Raw genomic sequence first — 19,187 nt, 5'->3', positions numbered from 1 at the left:
GCGTTTTCAACCAATTAGTTAGAGAACAAGTGTTGACTTTAATTAAAGTGTCAGGTTGCCGAATCAAAAAGCAAAGGTGTGTTAAACTGGAGCTCCAGAAGCAGCATCCTGCCTCCCCGTGCACCTGTCGCGCTCTTCCAGGCTCGAGCTCGCGGTGTTTAAGGCCCATATGGAGGTAGCAGGTGGCGAGAACGTGCGCACAGCTCGCGCCGTTCAGCCCAGTTAGCGCCACAACAGCAGCTCGTTACCAAGCGGTGTGAACCGCGCGACTACACAACAGTTATGTTTTGTAATAGCTGCCTGCCATGCAGCAAGATTTATTTCAATCAGATTTAATTTTCTGCCAGGAATATTAATTGTTTACATCCTAATGCAAAACAAAAAAGTAGTAATTGCAGTTAGCTAGTTAGTCAAAAATATTTATTTTGACTAACTAAATTGAAATTAATTAAAAACAAATTTCAGATTTGTTTTACGTAAATAAAGCTATTATTGACTATTGTAAACATTTTTCAAGGAAATTCCTTCCTCTACATTTCTTGTCTTGCGCCAGTCTTCTGAAAATAATAACAACAATAATCTAAAAATATGTGTGGTTTCTCTGACTTTATTCAAAAAATGAGCATTTTGACGCACACATATTCACCACTAAATCTACACGTGAAAAAAACACTACTCTAACAGATACAACTGGACTTAACGACTCTGTTCGCACTGACTTGTTCAGTGTATGTTGTAACAAAAGAAAACATATTAAATTATAAAATAATAAAATGATTCCAAGCTCCTTCTTGGTAAATGATATCAAAATAAGATAGCAAATCCAGCCTCTGGTGTGTAATTAAATTTCAGGTTTAGATTCTTTATGTTGGGCCAACAGCACGCTGCCGCCTCCTCTTTTAAAGCTTTACCGCGTTGCTGTTTTTCTTTACTTTGTCTACTTAATTGTTGCACTGGAAACAAGGACGCAAATGGTATCACCAGACAAGCCACTTGAAGTAAAAAAAAAAAACAGGACCAGGCCGCCAATGGCAGAGCAGAAGACGCAGCTTCCCGCTCTGCTGTCCGCCCTGCAGGAGTATTTAGGAGGGGAGTTGGAGCAGGAGAGACCGCAGGTTCACCGAGACAGGTATGACCTGGGTCTCAGCGGGGTGAAGGGGCTAAAAGTGATCTCTGTAGATAGGGGAAAAATTCACATAGGGACATTCAAATAAGTGGGTAAGTAGATCAAATCATGGAATTAAAATATGTGGTGTTGTAGCCCGTCTGTGTATTCCTTTAATCTGTTGTTGCTGCTGTTGCTCCTAGGCAACACATGCAAACTTTCAACAAATCACAGCCCCTACCTGGTTCTTTAGAATTAGACACTTTTCAATTATTTTCTTATTAGCTTTCAGTCTTGTTAGACCTTCTTACTGATCAGCTTTGCAGAAACTCGTTTTGTTTTGAAATGTGAGCTCAATTGTTCTTCTTTATTAGGAGGATGCTTTAATGAGGATAAGACCTTCTCCCTTCAAGGTAAGATGAAAAGAATAAATCTCTTTATTCAAATTAAATCAGAATCTCTGATTTCTAGATTACAGATCTGAGGTGGAGGTGCCACTGTGGCTGTAGATCTGTTTGTGTGCAGCTGCACCCTCCCTACCCACTGATGCTAAGGTAACCTTTAGAAATACCTGCTGCTGTAGCTGGGCTGCAAAATGTCTCAAGTTGTGTTTGGTGCAGAAGACCTTTCAGTTGTGACTGGTATGGAGGCAGTGTAATGTTAGCTGACGAGTTCTCTTTCAGCTCACAGCGCTCTGCTACCATAACGGTTATATTTACGCTCAACTTGTAAATGCTGGAGGACTTTTCATATAAATATCTTTAGGTAAAGTATCTCTGGTGCTTTTCAGCTGGTTTGTAGGCAGTGTCTCGTTAGCTGGTTGGGTCGTCAGGTGCCAGCTTACCTGCTGCTGCCCTCAAACTGTCTGAGAAATCCACAGCAGCTTGACGTTGTGCAATACTCAATGAATACAGAGAAATCATTGCAATGTAAAAAAAGAACACCACCATGAATGTGAGGGTTCATCCTCTTTCAGTTATTGGTTTCTAGGTGCTAAGAATTATGGTGTACAATACTCTAAGCATACTGAAATATAAAACCACACAGCACTCATTATTAATAAACATAAAGCTAATGTAAAAGTTGTGTGTAGAAAAACTAAGTTATTGCTTCCATTGCGTTTGCAAAGTAAGATAGTGCAATGTTCACAAAAAGTAGCTTCATCTCACTCTAGATGCTAAAGGGCCTGGCTTGTTTGCTAGGAGAATGCCTCTGTATAATGAAAATGGTACCAAGACTTAATGTAGCACCTGAACCATAAGACTTATGAAAAAAATGAGAGGTGTTTGCCTATATTGCACACTATCACCTTTAGAGAAAACAACAATTCATCCACCCACTTATCTGTGCACGGTGGGGCTTTTTATCAGCAGAGATCATTAGGCATGAGAACATGCAAACTCCATGTAGAAAAGCCATAGGTGAAGATTTGAACATTCGTTGGAGACGCAACATTTACCACGGTTACAAGGGCATCTCCATGCAGCCCGTTGGAGAAAACAACTGATGATCTTGAAGTACATTATTTTATTGTTGGAAGGATGAAATACAGTTAAGAGGCTCAACACTAAAAGGTGAAAAGCCAGGCTTCATCTTAAAAACAAGATTGTAAACTTTAGAAAATTACTTTAAGAAGCACAACGTAGAGAGATTTTTTTATTTAAAAACCCAGCACTGAGGGCTTAACAACCTTTTATCTTCAGTGGTATCTTCAATGTCTGATAGAATGGCCAACACTCAAATACAACCATACCGACACTTCTTTCTGGAGCAACAGATCTCTCTCACATGCCCTCTGCTGACACTTCAGTCATTTCAGGCTTTACCAGCACGGCACCATCTGAGATAAAGTGGTAAAATGTCCCATATCTCCCAAGCATTTGCCATCATAGCTCCCCACGTTTCCTTATGATGATTTCTCGCACCAGTGCTGTGACCTCTTTTCGGACGCTCTCCATGGATTCGTCTGTTCTCCAGAACCGGATCACTTTTCCTTCCTGATTCACGAGAAACTTCCAAAAATTCCACTTTGGTATTTTCTGCACAGAATCTAAAAAAAAATATAAATAAATAAGACTACAGTTTGAGTGGATTTTTTTTTTTTTTTTGGAAAATTACAATGATATCCCAAAACAACAATACAACAGCAAACAAAAATTTTCAACATAGAAATTTCTTTACTATAAACAAATATAATTTCCTAACAATGTAACTATGCAAAAACAAGAGCATTTCCATATTTGTAAGTAGTTTTTTTTTTTTTTTTTTACATCTCTTTAAATGTGTGTTGAGCTTTTCTGGTAAAACAATACACACATGTTTACTGAGAACCTTTGAGAGCTCCTCATTGATGTGAATGTCATTCATTTAATACTGGATCATCATGATTTCATCCACTTTGTGCAATATGCCATTCTATTACCACTGGCAGCAAAAAAGATCATGATGATCCTTTCAATGCCGTGTTTAACAGTTTGTACAGTGCTAACTAGATATGAAATCCTAATCTTAGCTTCTCCAAACATTGACTTTTGTTATTGTTTGGACATAGCTGGTTCTCCTGCCACCATAAATATTTTCTTTGAAAAACATGTGGCTAGCTAGTAGTTGAAACAGAGCTTTATTTCTTGCTTACCTTCTTCTTTTTGGTGTTCTAACAGGACAATGATCTCAAACAACAATCAAAACTAATTCTAGCAGGTTTATAATAGCCTTCTTGGATTTTCTTCCTATAAACATTGACTTCAATTTCAACCCTAAAGACTTCACTTAAGAGCCTGGGTCTCTGCCAGCAAACAAGTCAATAAAATTGACTTGCAGTGGTAAAATCGTCCAGCCAGAATTTTGCTGGAAGATTGTTGATGTCTAGAAAACAGTTAAACTTTAAGCTAACATTTATCCAAATATTAGTGCTGTTGTCTAAATCTTTCCAAATCATTTTTATGTTTTAAAAATTACCCATCATAAGGAAAAATTAACCAACCACTGTCTTTTCTGGGTAAAACTCGACCAAGAACCTTCAGAACCCTTTAATTATTTAAATATCTGACTCAATGTATACATTGATTTTATCCTGCATAGGTACCCTTTCGATCCTGTGTGGGTTAGAGAAAAGATCCACACTAAATTCAAGCGTAATATTAATTATATAACCATTACACCCTGAAAAAAACGGACAAGTAATCAATTAAAGTCAGCAACTGCTGTCCGAAATTGTAAATAATACAACAGGACATTATATGTTTTCCTGCCGACCTGTGAGGAACCTGAAGGCAGGCTCAGCCTCCGTGCCCAGGATTTTGATCTTGCTGAAGAAGGGGAACGTCACGCCGTATGTGGACTTGGCGAAGGCCTCGATGTCTCGGCTCAACCCGCGCTCCGTGTCCCCGAACTGGCCGCAGGGGAAGGCCAGGACGTTGAAGTGAGACGTACCCAGCTCCCGGTGCAGCTCCTGCAGAGACTTGTAGCTCGCCTCCGTGTGCTGGCAGTGGCTCGCCACGTTTACAACCAGCGATGCCTGAACAGGACAAAAACCATGGAGCAATCATTATAATAAAACTCTGCACAGAATGTAATGACAAGAAAGTAGGAAATAAAGAAGAAAAAAGTAATCTCTGTTTCCAAATGAAGATTTGCAGAGATTTAATGCCAAACTAAAGACGCCTGGTGATGATGTGGACGTACTTTTCCTCGGTACTTCTCCAGGGATACCGTCCTCCCCTTTGCGTCTTTCACCTCAAACGAATAAAAGTCCTTCTGTTTTCTGGGCTTCACCAGGTGCGTCTGCAGGAGGAACAAACACCCCACACCGACTGTCATGCTCACCAGGACCCTAAGCCTTTTTATTCTGGCTTTGGAGGACTTGGTGGGATAACCTCCGAGAGCCTCCATCTTGGAGGGGGGGAGTTAGGAATCCTGCAGAAAAGTCTGGGCGGACTCGAGGATGAAAGTAAAATGAAGTTAACGGGGGAAACAATCCCTACAAACAGGAAACTGATTGCCTTAAAAAAAAAAAAAACAGTTTCTAATGGCTGTGCTAAATTCAAAAATCACGGTTCTTAAACATTTCATACCATGTTATACCAGGTGAAAAGTTATGAAGAAATTTCTAATAAAATTTCTTGGGAGACTTTTTAAATTTGCAGAGACACGAACATTTTATTGTGAAATTCCCAAGAGGAAACAACTATCCAAAAGTTGATTCTAGGAAGTGTTGTCAGCTTTGGGGTGACTATTACTTTTGCCAAAGTATAAAGTTGATGAAATGTACAATTTCTCATGCCCAATGTTTTTTATTCTTCTTCAAAGGGCCACAACGAAGCCGAAGAAGTCGCATACAAACAAAGGCGGAGCATCCGTGGGAGCAGCAGCGGAGGTCCATCTGCCAGTACGCCGCTGCCCTTTGGGGGGCGCTGTGACTCTCTCTTTGAGTTTTACACCTTCTGTCGGAGGCTGGAGCTCGAATTGTCACGGAGAAACCACATGCAAGAACACAATGTCCTGCAATAAGACATGCGAGGTGATGCAGAAACCTCTGTAACACCTTCTGATAAAGATCATAAATAATCTTAAATGTGATCAGGAAACTAACTATTGTAAATTAGGATTAAAATTCCAGTTTGTGAAAATAGTATATCAAAAAATAAACATATTTATTATTCTCACTTGCCCATGACAAGCTTGCAAACTGTTCTTCTTATTCATTGGGTTGTAAGATATATTTAACTATTTCACTGACATTAAAGACACATACATGTTCATGTTTTATTTAATATTATTCAAGTATACTATGGAAATGCAAACAAACTAATAAAAAACATCAACATAAATGTGCACTGTAGAGAAAATAAAGGTTTCATTGCACTGTGCAATAAAAATGAAATAAATGCTTCACTACGTTGTGCATCTTGCAGGGTCCTTGCGATGCTGTCTTTTTACCCGCATTGAGGGTACCACTGAACACACCACTGCACATCAGTGTTGCAATAACACATTTGCACAGCTGTTAAAAAACTCGTCTTGACATATGGTTTGAGTGTAGTTTCACTTCAGTTCATTTTGGTTTATAGGAATATGAACAGTTTCCCATCTCTTACAAGCACATAAAGTTGGTAAATTGCTGTATTGATCAAGCTTTTCTGTGGCATTTGAAGCTGAGTCATCTCTGGTGGGCAACTGCAGAAGACATTTGTGACTTTAAACTCACCACAGCAACGCTCTGTGAGATCCAGAAGATGGGCGTAAGCAGAAATGCCAACAAATAAGGTTGGTAATAAAGATGTGCAAAAATTGCTTTTTCAGAGGTCTTTGACTCTCATATTGAGTAAAAAAACAAAAGTGGTGTACAAGTTTAAATCTTTCATGGTGGCAAATGTTCAAGAATTTCATTTAATGTTGTCAGCAGCTTGTACTTTCACTGTGCCAGGTAAAAATATAATTACTGCCCCACAGTGCCTATAATAAAGTATTCACATCCTTGGATGATTTTGCAAATCAATCATGATCAACGTAATTAGTTTCTTTTGACAAAGACATTTACAAATAAACCCCCTTCATATCAAAGTGAAAATGGATGTCTACAAAATAACGGCAAATAAATAAAAAACGTGTCACATAGATTAATTGACTGCATAAATATTCCCCTGCTTCAATTTAGTACTTAGTATATGCATGTTTGGTAGCAATCACAGAACAGCTGTGATTGCTCTCAATTTTTACTCCATTCTTTCTTGGCAAACTGTTCAAGCTCTGAAAGGTTGTGCGAGAATTCGCTGTGAACAGCCATTTTCAAATCCAGCTACAAACCCTCTATGGGATTTGACTGGGCCACCCCAGAACAGCTACATTGTTGTACCATATGTGAGTCTTTAGCTGGAGGCTTCTTGCTTTACAATAAAGAAGCCGTAGTTCTCTTGCTGCATTCATTTTACCTTCTGCCTTCACCAGCTTTGAGACCCTGTTGCAGTGAAGCATCCCCACAACATGACTCTGCTCCCACCTTGCTTCACAGGAAGGATGGTGTCCGCCAAAAATATTGCCTTGACTGATGGGCAGAAAGTTAAATATTGGACTAATCATAACTTTCTCCAACATGCCTTTTGGGTAACTTTAGTCGGGCCTTGATATCAGCGATTTTCTCCCATATAGCTTTGACTGACAACAGTTGTATGCAGAGTCGCTCTCATCTCAGCTACTGGAGCTTGTAACTGCGGAGTCACTGATGGCTTCTATCACTAGTCTCTTTGTACAGTCAGAGACGGATCATTTGTGAAAGATTCTAATAAATTCTTAAAGCCCCAAATTGTTACCTTTAAATCTATGATACATATATAAACTCCTCTGTAGAAGTGTTTTTGTGTAGCTTAAACTTAGACTTTTCCAGGTCTGCTTTAATTAGCATCTCTGTGCTGCTCAATACCTAAAATCATCTTGTCTAGTCAAGTTATGAAATCTACAAACTCTTGCAGATTTCTTACTTAAAGCAACAGAAGCTACTGGGGCCTGTGTTTGTCTTTAGATCGACTTGCATTCTTATATTTATGTAGTTCCTAATCTCAAACATTACATAAAAGTCTTCTACAAGTCCTATATAGATATAAAGAACCTTTGCACAAATCACAGTACATTTGAATAACATTTTGATAAGAAAAACACAGGTCTGCATGCATCATGCAATACTTTAAATTATAATAAATCAAATCATGTATGTATGTATTGTTTTGTTGTTGCAGATGTTAATGAGAGAACATGTGAGTTGAAGAATTTTGCCAATATGAATTTTCAGGGAAAGACACAATCCCTACTGAATGACTAATGCAAGAAAGAATATTTTTTACAGAAGGGAAGGAAAGTTAAAAAAGATTTAACTTTTCCATTGATCAACATTAAATAAAAGTTTAGCTTTTTTCAATTTTTCACTTGTGCTCAGTCACGTGTAGATAACTCGAAGTCTAGGCAAAAGATACACAGCTGTGCAAAAGACATTTCCATGTTCTGCTTTGAGTCAGACCTTTCTGTTAAGGAAGTGAGGTTAGAAGTATAACCACACTTCTTGTCTACAGACCAGAAGAGATAAACTCTTCTTTAGTTAAAGACAGAAATCTCCTCTTATAAAGAAGATCAACTGCGAACTATGGTCATTATGGTCAATATGACTCACAGCTCAAGCACAAAATAAAACTTGCATGAAGTTGTTTTTGGCTTTAAATCAAAATAGGTCATTTGTTAATGCGCAGCAAGACAGATTGTCCATAAAACTTCTAGATGCAAAGTACCTTGTGTGCATGAAACAGAAAGTCGTGCATACTAATCATAAAATGTAATGGTGTGTTAAATTTGTAAGGTTAGAATTCTCGAGGTCCATGATATGCAACTAAAAACAGGAATTAAATGTACTTAATGTTGCAAGAATAAACCGTTTATTTGCACATTCTTGGTATGATATTATAACAGTAGCACAATGGTCTTGTAAAATGTCAATATCTGAACATGCTCAACTTTGACTAAATTGGCTGAAAATACATTCTTCTCAGCATATGCAACTGATTGCTAGTGTGGTCTCTGACCACAGGCAGATGGGTTTTTATGGTGGTTTTGCTCAAAGAGTTTCTTATGTCAAAGCTTAAAAGCTTTAAAACTATGCACCATCATATTTTAGATCTCAAACATTTAAAATAGTAACAATTATGATCAATGATAATGTGCTCTCTTTTACATGCACCCATTAAAAGACATAAAGCAGCATTGTTGTAGTTATAAGTTGCCTTTTTCGTGCAGTAACATTCCTTGTTTTGTATGTTGGTTATACAGAAAAGGGAAATTGACTTTCCTGTATTCTGTATATATATAAAAAAATAACTAAGCCAGTACAATTTTCTCTTTATCAGTTTCAGCTGAGTTCATTAGCCTCTTTTAGTCCAACTCTTCTTCTATCTTTGACCTTTCGGACACCTATCTTCTCGACTGTAGTTGTGATGGAATTGCTGTTGCACCGGGTTCTGCCATTTATCTTTGGATATCTCTGGAACACTTTCAACCTAGTCCAGATTAAAGTCAACCTGTCTGAGCTGGCGTTGGGATGGTAGAGGTATCGGCACAGGGAACAGATGATGAGAGCTAAAAGCTATAAAACCATTTCACAAAAATGGTGGGGGTCTCTATGAGGGGAAATTTGAGACATATTTGTACTAGAGTGACAGTTTGTGGTGTCTCACTGTTTCTGTTTTACGTTTAGTTGGGGATGTTGACCACAAGTAGAGCATGTGGTGTGTTCAGTCACACTTGTCTCTAGTGTCAGCGCTTTCCTGGAAACAGCAGTTATTCAGCAGGTACTGGATGGTCATCTCTCATCAACAGAAAATTAGTTATTTAAAATTCTTACCTTGTTATTTTACTACTGGATTAGTGGTTTTTGATTTTTGTCCTGTGACTGTAGGCATTAGGATGGTGACCATGGCTGAGAAAAGGGATTGCTACAAGAGGAAGGCAGAAAGATGAACAGCTAAGAATCTGGGAGACAATCTGGATCTTGTTTGACTTCCTTCAATGCAAATTCACAGGTGGTGAATCTAAAGTCCATTAGATTGTATTATATTTATTAAGATTTACTGTGAATAAACCCTTCATGATTTACTCCCTATAAGTCTACAGATCTGTTGTCTCAGATGGAATGGAAAGAGAAGATGTTTGGTCTCAGGGCTTCCTCGTGAATTTATCACCTGTTGGAGATGGAAGCCCCCCTCCCTCAGATGAATCCACCAACTCACATGTCAGAAGATTAACGAAACAAATGAAATGTTCCACTTTTGTAGCAGTCACAAATTTCTGTTTAACACATTTTCACCACCCTGTTAGGAATGCGTGTATTACATCATCGTACTGCTGAGAAATATAGCACATCTGTCATCTCAGAGATAGTTCATTTTTGAGACGGTTTTCACTGACTCATTATCGCTGGGGGTCTTCAGTGAAAACAAAACTATTAATGAATCATAGCAGTCATATGGGAGGTCTCAGTTTCCTGGCTCATGCAGTGGAAACATGGCGTTGGGGAGGGGGGATAACCTCTGAGAACATCCTTTTTGAAACCTCACAAAGGCGAGGAGCTGTTGATCAAACCTTGGGGTCCTCTTGGTCTAATGTTGTCATAATGTGAACGGCATGATGAAGAGGATGATTTAAATGCAAATTGTCATTAAACAAAAGCATTTAGTGATGCACCAATGCATCAGAAACTTGTCGTGGTTTTTGTGGTTGATCTTTTGAGAACAACATGTTACACAATAAGTACTGAAACCCTGAAGAGACAAAAAAGTTAGAATTATGTTCTTCTCCAAAGGTTATGATGCATTTTATGTGCACTCTGGAATTTCATGCCAAATCCCTTATCTTTTGTGTAGTGTATGTAGACTTGAAGGTTTTGAAGTTTTTAAATTGTTAACTGTGATCTAACTTTTTATATCTCATCAACATAGCATTTCAACAGAGACATGTGCACTTTTGAAGGTCATAGTATATATTATCAATATTATATATTGGACTTGACATCCTTCTCAGAAAAATGTGTTCTCGAAGAAGAACATCTATAATAAGTAAGGTAAAGTGTTTTACCTATGATTGTCACCATCTGGACGATGATGGTGGGAGTTCGTCCCTCAATTGGAGGATTGCCGATTAAATTCCCACTCTGTCCACCTTTGTCGTTATGTCCTTGGGACAGACAGTTCACCCGCCTTGCCTGCTGGTGGTGGTCAGAGGACCCAGTGTTACCTGTGCATGGAAGCCTCACCTCCGTCTAGCTGTAGCTACTATCCGGTTAGCTTCCCACCATCTGAGTGTGAATGTGTGCATGAATAGGTGAATAACTCAATCCAAGGATTTTAATGACTGTAATTCTGTTTTTGTCTGCACTTGGCCATAAATCCTGTCAATGCTCACATCTTCTCAGCTGGAGCCAACCAGAGCTTCACAAAGATGCATTTTCATTCAGTTTACTTAATGTGTTATATCCTTTTTGGTGACACCGTATTTGAAGGGCTGTGCATTAGACTGACATGAGACATGAGTAATAAACATGACCTATCACATGTCATGACCATGAAGGAGTCTTCATAAATGTTTACGACTGTTGTCATGAAGTGTCATTCGATAAATAATGACACATTTAATGTAAAGTTGCCAGTTTTAATGGACTTTAAATTCAAGTTTTAATGGAGCTTTACATTAAAAGTGTCATTATTTACAACGTGACACTTCAGGCCAACAGTCGTAATCGTTTATGAAGAGTCATTCATGTTCATGACAGATGTTATGCCATGTTTATGACAGTCTCATATCAGTTTTATGCTCACCCCTTCAAATAAAGTGTTACCTAATTTATATATATTTTTTAAAATATTATTTTTCTCGTAATTAATTTACCTAATTTCCCATTAATTAAATCTTGATCTAAATCTTCCAGGGCCTGTTTCCCCTCAGTCAGTGGCCGTGGACTTTGTGAACATCGATCACTTGAATCTAAGCTGGAACATCTCTGCACTTATGCAGACGACTTCTCACTATTACAATGTGACAATATGTAGCTTCATTTGTGAGACGCTGTCCTACCCCTGCACCAATGGCTCCTCCCTTATGAGCATCAGCATCTCCAACTTAAGTGCAGCCACAGAGTACTTCATATACGTTTCTGCTGTTGTTATTCGTATTGAGCATGGGACCAGCAGAAAATGGATTCTTCAAGATAATCCTACCATGTTAAAAGCTAAAACAGGTGGGAAGAATTTTAAGGGAAATAATACAATATTGATGCAAATCTGTAGCATATAGACAATTAAAAGTACAGTGCCTTGCAAAGTACTCATGCCCCTTGAACATTTTGCCACATTACAATCGAACATTTCAGTGCAAATGTTTGATTGTTTGATGTTTGACAAAAAAAATCATCCTGCAACAATGGCCCAACAATGCAACAATTGTTTGTGTTTTAAAGCAGCACAATTATTTCAAAATCTTGTTTTTGCTTTGAAAGATGTGCTTAGTAGTTGGATAAGGCCTTGAAAGTAAATAAAATACAAGAGGAATTAAGACTCTTGTCTTAATGAAAAGAAATTTGTTCTCATGAGCATCTTTTCTCTTCCACAGCGACATCTAATAAGACTCACAAAATCCTTTTCATCGTTTTGGATTTATTCAGTCTGGTTTTATTGGTCTCTTCATTTTGGTACATTTATATTGTTGTGAAAAAAGGCAAGTTTTTATTTCTCTGCCTACAAATATACATGTGAGTACTTATGTGCTAATAACACACATTATTTTATCTCATCTCCAGACAAATCCACAGAGAGGGTCGGAGACAGATCGTCAGCAGATTCAACGATTGTTGTACTGTTACCACACAGAACTGGGTTAGAAAAACTGGAAAATTTCATATTTTAGCGACCAAGAAAAAAGTTTTATTTTGACCCTAAGGAGACATTAAATTATTTTTAGTTCAAGCTGTGAAAAGTTTCAAGATGCTAGTTTTGTGTTACATTGTTGTGTACATTGCATAGATGCACATTAATGAAGTTCAGTTTTATATTTATATAATCCGTTTAGTTCACAGGCACTTACGTTTAATAGACTGACTGTCAGTCAAACTCTGTGCATGAACAGATAAGCTACACATCAGCTCAGATCATACATCTGAGGTTTCCTTACATAAACCCTCTAGGCTCATTATTTCTTGAGAAAGACGGCTGTGATCTCGCAATCAAATTCTCCATCTGTGTGTCTCTATTAAGAAGCAAGAACTCAAAGTCTCTACAGACAGGCCATCTTGTGGAAGAGAGGAGATCTTGTATTCATGGGAATGTCTTGGAACGACCCACTGCCACTACTCTTTTGCAACAGATAAACTCAAATTTGCTAATCAATTTCAGTTAAGCAGTGACGTGCGGTCAGGGGAGGCAGGTGAGGCAGAGCCTCACCTGTAATCATGGAAAAATAATAATGATAAAATCATTTATATTGCTATTTTCACCCTGTGGTTTGTACTATACCTATTTTTCATTTAATTTAAAAAAGTTCAGATTATTTTTTCTTCAAAATCGCTGAATTTCTGCATTTTCCCATTCAAATGCTCGGAAGCGAAGCTGGTGAGGCAGCAGCGAGCTGAGCCTCACCTGGGATTGCGCAACTTCTCGCTGACTGCACTGGCTGCCATTCTGAGAGCATGTTCGCCAATAAAATGGCTAAAAAAACATTTAATGTATGAACTGATTTTCCATAATTTAACTTATGTATATAATGTACAGTGTTTTTTTTTTGTCACCAATTGTGTGTGTAACGTGTTTCATGTGCTGAAGAGCGATCAAAAACGGCAGAGAACAGATTCGAGGTGAGGCAGGCAGTTCTCTTGCCTCATGGCAGGGGGCGCTCATGATCCCAGACATTGTGATTCCACAACTGCAGAGTAAGATACTGTAAGCGAGCTAGTTATGGAGCTAGCCATACAATAAGGTCAAGTGCAGCGATATATTTATAGTTTTCTCCTCTTACCACAGCAATTAATTAATAATCGCAAAATAATACTACAACAATACTACTGCAACAGACTGAATGTTCTGCTTTTTGCGTGGGAAATATTTGAGTGTTTTTTATTGTGTCGTTGTTGTCAGTTGCTGTGGCAACGAGTTTGTGCGTAGCTGCGCTGATACCGAGAGCGACAAAAGACGTGGTTTTGGGTTGTACTTTAACGGGTTTCCCCTTCGCTGTGGAGCACAGCACGAAATGAATAATATCTACATGTCCAAGTTTGATTGAGTGAACGGAAATAGTCTTTTTGCCCTCCAGCGTTGTCCACATGCGCGTAATTTCCTTACGTAAACAATAACATGCAGGGGGTCTATATTTGTAAATCTGAATATGATTAAGTCAGTGCCTCACCAGCTATGAACCTCACCGCACGTCCCTGCAGTTAAGCATACTAAATGTGTCATGATTTAGGTGACAGATGAGGATTAGCAGTATGACTAAAGTTTTGTGATCATACCACAGTGAATATGCCGTTGCAGAATGTTAAATGACTCCAGAGTTGTGATCATGCAATATTGTTATGTTTAAATAGTTAAAATCTGTGTATTTTTTCTGCTGAATTTGTTTTAATTCACAAAACAAAATAAATTTCTATAAATTTCTAAAATAAATGTGTATATAATTTTTTCACAACATGTGTTGCACCCTTAAAAAGAACTAAAAAAAAACTCAAAGGTCTTCGCTTTTGTGCAACTTTATTAAACAAAATCCACGGTTCAGCATACAGCGTGTGTAGTTTTCTCTCCTTTCGTATCTATTCACAGGTCATGAACTTTTTAACTCCCATCATGCATTGTGTCTTTCTTAAAGGGGTATTATCATAACAGAAATCTATGAAATAAAAAATAATAAAGTAGTTTGAGCACATATTTAGTCATAAACCAAATGAATTGTTCTAACTAAATACTAAATCAAATGAATGCTTGCCCAATAAGATAATTATACCTATTAATTTAACATTATCACGTTCTTAACATATTTCCAGGGCTCTACACATGATATACATAAATTTCTATATATTAATACAAGCTAATGTTTGAGGTATAGTTGGGTTGCTATTTTCGGGTACAAGATAAGCTAACAACATTTTTTTGGAAGGAAAATAATGTCTCTATTTTAAATGATAGTGAGATGTTTTTCTGATTGTTTGCCTTTAGCTAAGGTGTTTGTTTCACATTGTTGCAACATGTCAGCATGTTTTCTCTGCAGCTATTTTAAATGAAATATTTTGTTTTTGAGTAGGTACTTCTATTTTTAATTTTGCAGCTTAAGACTTGTACAAGACCAAAACTATAATATTGCCTATGTCAATGAATCAAACACAAAGTTTTTAATATTCTTGCAACATATATTGCAAGAATATTGCAAGAATTAAATTCTATAATTACTCATATTCAGGATAGATCTTGGTTTAAGTATGGATAGATGTGTCTTAGATGTCTGTTTTACTCATTCAAACACTTTACTTGCTCTCCTATATGTTACACAACTTGCATTTTGTTGCCTGAAGACGTATGCGCAGACAACAATTGAACAAATAAAAACTGAGCTTTAGCTTGTTACAGCAAACTTTGAAACCTGTTTCTGTAAAGTACTTTATTAAAGGATTAAAAAGTAAAATATTATATTTCTGGCCCTGCACTAGTAGACTAGCCACTTACAAACACCTCTGAGCGTGGCACTCTCTATGACAGCTGTAGCTGTACCGTCTCAAACAAACACTGTTTAAACACAGCAAATATACTTCCAAAATTGATGGCATTGCAAAGATCTAAAAATGATCTGTTGTTTGTCCATTTCCGTGACACAAAACAGAACGTTCCTCACGTTATTGTTTATATGTACAGATAGGGACTGATCCCTTGCAGGGATATGGATGACAACAGACAGTCTTGTGCTGAATGAGTGCCGAGCAGAAGTTTATTTATGTAGCACAGGTGGGAGGAATCGGCAATCAACAGCCAGTAGGAGCGGGAGGAGCAGAGCAGAGGTGCAGCATAAAATATGACAGGAACCGGGACATCATGATACTTTAATAAATTACTTGGTGTTCCCAAGTCTGTATCCAATAAAAAGTTGTAATAGTTTTTCTCCATGAGGTTTGAGCCCCACATGCAGTAACTTTTTTTCCAGGTACATTGTCAATTAAATTATACTCTGATACAAAAATTGTTTTTCCCCTTTCTAAATAAAACCTTATCATTAAGGCTAAATAGCTTTATTTCTATATCATAACAATAGCGATACAATGTGTATTTTGCACATAATGACTTGTCTTGGACAACATGCCGTTTTCCAAGTTGACAGTATCTCTGAGAAATAATCATGTAAGGTCTGGAAAAAGTTGCCACTTGTCTCTTCTCAGGGACTGTGTGATGTCAATAAAATAAAAACCTCCACCACAGTCCTGTTGGGCACCATGAGAAGTGCTAAACGTTACCACTTCATAAGTGGTAGATCTGACCTCATTTTATGATCACACCTTTTTTGCTGATTCATGCATTTCCATGGTCAACCCACATCCTTTGAGGCTAAGACATAAAGGGCAGATTGTGCATTATGATCGACACATTCTTCTCAACATCAAACACCCTGATAGGAGGAAATGTTTTGTCTGAGGGATTTCATTGCTGCCTATGCCTTGTTTCTTATCAAATTCAGTGAGTAGTACTTTCTTAAGTATTGTCATTTTCTTAATTTTCTCCTTAGTCAAGGGTTCAGCTTTCTCCTATAACATCAAAAATTGTTTCTGGATGTATTGCCAGGTCATGGTTCTGAGATTATCAATGGGAGAGAAGTGGAGCCCCACTCGTTGCCCTACATGGCTCTCCTGGAGTCAAGCAAACCAGTCTGTGGAGGAATACTAATTGATCCAAAATGGGTTCTGACTGCTGCACACTGCAGAAAGTAAGAACAATATTTTTTTTTTTCCTTATTTTGTAAGGATTCAGGTTGATTAGAAATAGAAAACACAATCCTTTGTTTCGTTGACTGTTTCTGCGTATATGTTGTTTTCTCTTGCACTTCCAACCAAATTAAACAATGTATAGGTTTGTAACAGGAAGCTACCGCTCTGCACTTTTGGATGTTGTGCCCCATGCAATTCAAGAGCCAATATTTCAAACTGAGTAGATGGCCTGAGTACATAGCAACAGAAAGCCATTTTCTTCTTGCTTTTCATGTGTAGAGTGCTTTTTGCTCTGTTTTTATAATCAGAAAAAATATAGACGAAAAAGGGATTTAGTTTAAGACTGTGCACCACCAAATTTTATGATAGTATGTTTGTATGACTCAGACTGAGCAATGCCTGGCCAGCTCATACGAATATCAAAAAAAGTCTCAGTCTTTTGTGAAGTATGTGAAGTAAATTTCTAAGTTTGCATGCATCACACGGTCGATGTGGCTTCAACATTTAAGCACATAACATGTGAAGGAAGGAAAAGACGTCTTATATTTAGGTACAAATGTCACTCGCTTTAAGAAACATCAAAAGCCACAAAGATTCAGAAAACTGTCATCCTACATTAAACATTTTGTGTTTGAATTTTCATTTTCATTTTCCAATTGAACAACAAGTTTTGAGAGATTTAGCAACACGTAAAACCAGGTCAGAGTCAGAATACTGCTTATGACTCATTAACATGTTCTTATTGTATGTTGTTGCTTTCTTTTATATATTACATACAGCTTTATCATTGATTACTCAAACTTGAGAGCAAAGTCAAGGTGGGTCTAAGCTTTTCTTCTCCAGCGGTAAAAAAAAATATCAAGGATAATCTGTAATTTATCAGTCCTGGAATATTAATAGACTTGTTTAGAAAGGAAAGGGCTATAAACAGTTGAAACCAGATGTTTACATGCCTGTAATAAAAAGATTTCTTAATATCTGACTATTTTGTCAGATATTAAGTTTAACCATGCTGTGCTTTTGTTCTCTCCCAGGATTCAGACTGTGTTGCTGGGGGTGCACTCCATCAAAGAAAAGAAGAATGAACAGCAGTACAGGCAGATCCGTAAGGTGAAGAGAAGTGTTCCTCACCCTTGTTATGATAGCAAAGAAGAAAACAACGATCTCATGTTGCTCAAGGTAATTTTGCAAAATTGGTGTTCTTATCTACGCTGACATTGTTTCTAATATAAAATAATAGTGATATTTTATTTTCCAGCTGGACAAGGCAGTGAAGCAAACCAAATGGGTGAAAACTCTCAAGCTGAATAAAGCTGTCAAAGAGCCAGCAGCCGGTTCAGTCTGTAAGGTGGCTGGATGGGGAAAAACCAAAAATGATGCAACTACCATGTCAGACGTTTTGATGTCGACCAATGTGACAGTGATCGACAGAATGAAATGTAACTCAAAAGATTATTACAACCTTGCTCCTTATATAACTAAGAACATGATATGTGCCGGGTGGAATGGCAAAATCAAAGCCGACACTTGTCAAGTAAGTGGGCCTACCAGCCATTTACCCAAATTTAAATGTTGCCATTTCCCTAAAATGCATTTTACATACTTCTTCTCTCTGTAGGGAGATTCAGGAGGGCCGATATTGTGCAATGAAGATCTAGTTGGAGTTACGTCTTTTGGGCATGGGTGTGGAATTCAAAACAAACCTGGAGTATACGCTTTCCTCACTGAAGACAACCTTAACTGGGTCAAGAAGACAATGAAGACAAATGAATAAACCCTGCTTTTCATTTTTGCTGTTTAACTCTTTCAAGCACTTTTGCGATTCCATTCGAATTTGACTTGCATTATGTTGCTGAAGAATGCATGTGCAGACAACTGAACAAAAGACTGAGTTAAATCAAACCTTGAAAACAGTTTCTGAGAACCTATATAAAAGAATAACGAATAAAATATATTTCTGGCCATGTACTGTCAAATTAGTCAACACCAATGACCCTTGTGTGTGTGTTTTCCTACTAGGTCACTAGGTGATGCTCTCTGCTACAGCTAGAATGCTGCTTTACCTACAACTAAAACAGGTTGTAGGAAGATCAAAAGAAAGTCAACTACTATTTCTGTGTTTTGACTTGAAGGTGACTGGAAACAAGTGATACTATTCAAATGGTCCACATTTCAGACATGTATCAAGATTGAAGATATAACAATGGCAAAAAGATGTTGCCATTTTCTTCAGCTATTATTGGTACCAAACAGCAGATAAACCAGGTTTTCCATGTTACTAATCATGGAACACAATGACAGAATTACAAAGTTCTACAAAAAAAAGTCTCTGATTTCATCTGTGGCAATTAGTGGCTTGTTGTCAACACCTTAATTTGGTGAGCAAAATCTAATTCAGTGGACTACTGGTTTTGTGGGCTTAGGGATCAAAGCAACCTCAAAAATGTTAAAACCAGATAATACTGGGGACCCCAACCAAAAACGCTATCGGCCTGTTTTAATAGTTCAAACAAAAATTGATCTACTTTAATATGCACTGATATGCACAGAGAAACACTCCTTAACGCTACCACAGAATTTTGATGCTGCAGCAAATCAGAG

At 37.6% G+C, this 19,187-nt stretch overlaps 2 protein-coding genes across 2 annotated transcripts; one reads left to right on the top strand and one right to left on the bottom strand.

Annotated features, from left to right (window-relative positions):
• Positions 1-2,615: 2,615 nt before the first annotated feature.
• On the bottom strand, positions 2,616-5,046 carry gpx8 (glutathione peroxidase 8 (putative)). The gene is made up of 3 exons (XM_032577777.1): positions 4,790-5,046; positions 4,361-4,622; positions 2,616-3,155 (listed from the first exon to the last, which is right to left on the bottom strand). The coding sequence occupies exons 1-3, from the start codon at positions 4,994-4,996 to the stop codon at positions 2,992-2,994; spliced, it is 633 nt and encodes a 210-aa protein (XP_032433668.1). The 5' UTR covers positions 4,997-5,046; the 3' UTR covers positions 2,616-2,991.
• A 10,391-nt stretch (positions 5,047-15,437) lies between these two features.
• LOC116729275 (granzyme K-like) lies at positions 15,438-18,550 on the top strand. The gene is made up of 5 exons (XM_032577694.1): positions 15,438-16,338; positions 16,444-16,585; positions 17,621-17,765; positions 17,845-18,120; positions 18,205-18,550. Exons 1-5 carry the CDS (start codon positions 16,284-16,286, stop codon positions 18,358-18,360), a joined length of 774 nt encoding a protein of 257 aa, XP_032433585.1. The 5' UTR covers positions 15,438-16,283; the 3' UTR covers positions 18,361-18,550.
• The last annotated feature ends 637 nt before the right edge of the window (positions 18,551-19,187 follow it).

This window comes from Xiphophorus hellerii, chromosome 12 (genome assembly GCF_003331165.1).
Source record: "Xiphophorus hellerii strain 12219 chromosome 12, Xiphophorus_hellerii-4.1, whole genome shotgun sequence".
Taxonomy (NCBI): Eukaryota; Metazoa; Chordata; class Actinopteri; order Cyprinodontiformes; family Poeciliidae; genus Xiphophorus; species Xiphophorus hellerii.
Note: the sequence above shows the minus strand (reverse complement) of the source record. Positions and strands in the feature narration are given on the sequence as shown.